The 5,529-nt window shown below is 35.3% G+C and overlaps 1 protein-coding gene across 1 annotated transcript; it reads left to right on the forward strand.

The window, feature by feature from the left end:
* The first annotated feature begins 206 nt into the window (after positions 1-206).
* Positions 207-2,831, forward strand: LOC100363344 (SMR2 protein-like). The gene is made up of 3 exons (XM_087659886.1): positions 207-338; positions 1,190-1,231; positions 2,091-2,831. The coding sequence occupies exons 1-3, from the start codon at positions 221-223 to the stop codon at positions 2,351-2,353; spliced, it is 423 nt and encodes a 140-aa protein (XP_087516012.1). The 5' UTR covers positions 207-220; the 3' UTR covers positions 2,354-2,831.
* The last annotated feature ends 2,698 nt before the right edge of the window (positions 2,832-5,529 follow it).

Here is a 5,529-nt window from a genome sequence, read left to right on the forward strand (position 1 = left end):
AGTATGTGGTAAATACAAACCATGGAAAAATACTTGGCTGTAAAGAGACAATTGTCCTTTAATACCAACACCATATTAGGTGTTACTCCTATAGTTAAGGCACATTGAAATTTTCCCACACTCCACCCAGCTGTGCTATTGCCCCAGAGAGAAATAATGGAGCAAGGTCACCCAGTTGATGTTCAAAGATACCTTTGTTTGTCTTGTTTTTATAAAAAGTATGACTGAGCATGTTTCAGGACATAATTTGGAAAAATCCAGAGCCTCCTCCAAGATGCTTGTGGTCCTGCTCACAGCAGAATTGCTGGCCCTGAGCTCAGCTCAGAGAAGAGATCAAGGTACCAAGTATTACAGGGTGGAATCTGGAGACATTCGAGGAAAAGAGGAGAGAAATGAGGAGAGAAATGACAGACATGGGTGAGAAGAAAAGATACCCATAATGTTTCTGTGTTAAAGGTTGGAAACATTGTCTTTAGCATGTAACATGTTTTTTACTTAATATTCTATATTAAATCCATAAAATTCCTAAAGAGAATATGATGGCCCATTTGTGTTTAGGAGAGCCATCTGAACAATATAAAAAAACCATGATAAAAAGGACAGATTTTAGGGAATATTTTCATAGTCCAAACAAATTTTGGGAGCAGCCAGCTTTGCTGCATAGTGGTTGCCAGAAACATGATACAGACAAACATGCCAGGATTAATTCAAAGTACAGAAATGTAGAATAAATTTAATGCTGCAGCTACTGACTTAGAATTATCAGATCCAACTCTATATATTTTACTTAACCTACTTCTTGAATCATAGGCAGATCATGTACTATTTTAACATGGGTACTCAGGGATTTGTCTACTACTTATATTAAGGGTTATTAAAGAAATAATTGAGAGGGACATATTTTCAAGGTGTACTCTGCAGCATAATTTTGAAAATGTAGTGTTATTTCAAATAGATAGCTGTTTGATAGCAGTTATTCTGGACAAATTAAAAAGATCTTTATGTTTTGTTCTGAAGGGTAAATACACAGGGAAATCACCCATGTTCTTGCATAGCTGTACTTTTCCAGAAACATCTCAGATAGTTATGCTTTGACGTTTGACAATGTAAGTCACTTTTTTGTAGGACCTGTGTAAGCTCTGACTGACTGTAGTGTGATATTTCCCTTTATCCTATACTTTATTTATAGAGATCAACAATGCTGAGACATCTGATGTCCAACAACACCCAGGTAAAGACTTATGCCACATCCTTGTATGCTGTTCAACTGTTTCAGTGTGATGTCACATCATATACTTGTCTTACAGATGAGTAAATATTACTTTATCTGTGCATGAAAATAAATATTCCCCAACTGATGATGGAGACATGATTGAGGAGAGAATGAAGGAGAGATTTGTTTGCTTCACACCTGAAATCTACAGCGTGAGATGAGGTAGAAACCATAAGTGCCTCAATAAATGGTTTCTCTGGTTTTGAGAGAATTCATCATTTCATTCTTCCTTGGTGTTCCTGCTCATAATAGAGTTTCATGAACAAGATGGGGTTGTTGTTTTTTCCTGGTTTCACTTTCCTTCCTATTACTAGGTAACTGCCTTTGATTAAAGGAAAAACAGAAGCAAATTGTCCCTAGGTATTTATTGTGTTTTCTGAACACCATTACTGTTAGTCCTTTTTAGTATAGAAGTGTATCGGCATTGAACAGCTAACTTATATTTCATTATACAAATGACAAACTCTAACTCAAACTCTTTGTACATGTAGAGAATTTATATAGTTCTCCAAAGTACAACTTGCAATTTTCCTGATGTTAAGGTGATTTTTCCATTATTTCTATCTTGACTTTGGAAATACCTAATGTGATAAATAATGGTCTAAACCTTTCTGTTCGCCAGAGTTTATGGCACATACTTGTGCCAGAATTACAAAAACAAAGCCCTCTGTATTTTTGGAATGTGGAATTAGAAAGCCAAGAATGAGGATGTCTGGGAGACAGGTTCTCAGAGAAAGGGTTGTTTGATTATGTCAGAGGACAAAAAGAGGAAAGTTCTTTATCAATGTACTCATCTCTTCTGTCTTTTTCTATGCAGATTCTGTGCAACAAACCCAGGACTCAGATTCAGATCTCCCTTCTGTTGATGTAAATTCAGGGAATGTTCAAGAGCATGAATCAACTCCAGCAGCAAATGAAGCGCCTTCTGCAAACCCTGGGAATGAACAGGAACAGAAACAGCAGCAATCACTCCTTGTAGAGAATCAAGAGCCTTTTGACACTGCTGGAAATGATCTGAAAAATCGACAGAGGTTAGGAAAAATACTAAATGTTCCAATGGAACCTGTCTCTTCTTCCTAAAACCCAAAGGACCACCCAAACAAGAAGAATCCAGAGCAGAAACCCTCTCCTCCTAAGACTCTACATTACAAAAGAAATACAAAGCCGCAAATCTATTGTTATGCCCTTGGAATAAGACCACTAAAACCATCTTTGCTAACACCCATTCCTTTTCTACCATGGGCCTGAATAAATTAGGTAAGATGAAGGAGTCAAATTTACTAAATATAAAGATTGGTATTTGTTAAACCATAGTGTCAAAATTAGCTGTCAGCATGTGGACATGGCACTTGCCTCAACCTCAATTGAAATCTTAGCATTGAGACAGTATAGGAGTATACATCTTTGGTAGTGTAAGATGACTTTGCACATGATTTCCGATGTACTTGTGCATTTGAGGAACATAGATCCACAGCTTTTTTATGCTCCACTACTCCTTTATATGTTATTTATTTTATTCTAAATGAATAAATTTCTTTAACAATGTTTATCCTCTGAATTTACCTGGTTTATAGAAGTACAGAATCAGTCTTTCTTTGGTCCTATATCCTTCGAATTAAACCTCAGTGACCTCTCATCTTATATGTATACAATCTTTCCCACTCACACAGGGACATTTAGGTCCATTATCTCTAAGTGATACTTATGGATACCTCTAGCTTTGTTCAGATTTTTATATGTTCTTCTAACACCACCAATATCAAAATAACAGTAAATGACAATCAGTGATTACTAATATATCTTAATATCAATGTATTGAATTCCCCTTCAAAAAAGACATAATCTAACAAAATGGAAATAGAAACAATAAGGAAATAACCCTGGATATATAAAACCAAAGAAAGAAATCAGGAGTCATAGATGCAAGATCACTAACAGAATTTAAGAGATTGAAGAGAGAATCTCAGGGGTAGAAGATACCATAGAAAACATTGACACAATAGTCAAAATGCAAAAAGCAAAAAACTCCTAGTCCAAAACATCCAAGAAATCCAAGAAATAATGAAAAGACCAAATCTAAGGATAATAGGTATAGAAGAGAGCAAAGACTCCCAACTTAAAGGGCCAGTACATATCTTCAACAAAAATGTAGAAGAAAACTTCCCTAACCTGAAGAAAGAGATGCCCATGACATACAAGAAGCCTACAGAACTCCAAATAGATTGGACCAGAAAAGAAATTCCTCCCATCACATAATAGTCAAAACACCAAATGCACAAAACAAAGAAAGAATATTAAAAACAGGGAAACAGTCAAGCAACATATAAAGGCAGACCTATCAGAATTATATTAGACTTCTCACCTGAGATTATGAAAGCCAGAAGATCCTGAATAGATGTAATACAGACCCTAAGACAACACAAATGCCAGCCTAGGCTACTATATCCAGTAAAACTCTCAATTACCATAGACTCAGAAACCAAGATATTCCATGACAAAACCAAATTTACACAATAACCTTCCGCAAATCCAAAACTACAAAGGATAATAGATGGAAAACTCCAACACAAGGAGGGAAACTACACCCTAGAAAAAGCAAGAAATTAATGTTCTTGAAAAACCCAAAAGAAGATAGCCACACAAACATAATTCGACCTCTGACAACAAAAATAACAAAAACAACAATCACTATTCCTTAATATCTCTTAACATCAATGGAAATATCAATCCCCCAATAAAAAGACAGACAAACAGAATGGATACATAAACAGGACCCAGCATTTTGCTGCACATAGGAAACATACCTCATGGACAAAGACAGACACTATCGCAGAGTAAAAGCTTGGAAAAAAATCTCCAAGCCACTGGTCCAAAGCAACAAGCTGGAGTAGCCATTCAAATATCAATTAAAATCAACTTTCAACCAAAATTATCACAAAAGATAAGGAAAGACACTACATACTTCATATGTAACAGAGGATGTTCTTGACTGGCATAAATGGGAGGAGAACCCTTTGATCCTGTAAAGGCTTAGTACCCCAGTGTAGGGGAATACCAGGTTGTTGAGGCCAGAGTGGGTGGGTGGGAGTGGGAAATTCTTCACAGAAGCTGGGGAAAAGTGAGGGAATGAGAGATAGGGAAACCGGAATAACATTTGAAATGTAAATACATAAAATATCCAATAAAAATGGTTTTCTGCTTTTGCTTGAGCAGATAAAAGAAAAAAACTTTCTGTAAATTTAGTTTGGATTGCATAACCAAACTGTAATATAAATCTCCATTAATGCCATATGAATGGATAGCATGTAACACGTTCCGAGAATTCTGTAGCTAACAAGATTAGATGCAATGCATAGCAGAAATTTGGACCAAAGATATTTTTATTTCTCAGCTTCAGAGGTGTCCTAAATTTGAGGGATCATTAAATATATCACCTGTTTTTAGCCTTTTTATTTCTCACCTTCTTTTCTCTAGCCAAGATCTTCAGGGGTTCCCCTCTACCAAATTGATCCTTGTTACTTTAGAGGGAATCCGAAGTCTCTTCTTACTTCCTGTTGACACAAAATCAGTCTCTCTCCCAACATAATGTTCACTTTTTCCAGCATATTTTAGGCTTCATAACTATACACTGATCCAATCTAGCAGCCCCATTTCTATAGAGGTCTGCTCTCTTGTGACCTCTGTCAAACAGGATGGACAATATTACCATTATCATTAAACACATAACTATATTCGTGTTGATAAATAAAAAAGGTGTATGGAGTCCAGATATTTTCCTCTACAATTATGTGTGTGTGTATATATATATATATACATATATGTATATATATGTGTGTGTGTGTATGTGTATATATATGTGTGTGTTGTGTGTGTATTATTATTATTATTATTATTATTATTATTATTATTAATTGACACAGTGTTTCTCCATGTAGCCCATGCAGCACTTGATTTCCTCAGTAGATAAGGCTGACTTTGAAATTGTAAGGAACCACACTCCTTTGTCTCCCATTATTAGGATCAAAGGCATGAGTTTATTTAGAATCTATGTATCCTTGAAAACCTTTATGTTATTTTTCTATTACTCCCTTTTCCAGAGATCTACCTTTCATGTAGATTTATTTATCCTTTTTTATTCTCTCTTAATTTAATATCCTTCCCAATATTCAATTTATTAAACTCTTCTCAATCTTATTCTTTCTTTTTTTTTCTTTATTGGACATTTTTTATTTCATTGTCAAATGTTATCCCCTTTC

This window comes from Rattus norvegicus, chromosome 4, assembly GCF_021556685.1.
Source record: "Rattus norvegicus strain SHRSP/BbbUtx chromosome 4, alternate assembly SHRSP_T2T, whole genome shotgun sequence".
NCBI lineage: Eukaryota > Metazoa > Chordata > Mammalia > Rodentia > Muridae > Rattus > Rattus norvegicus.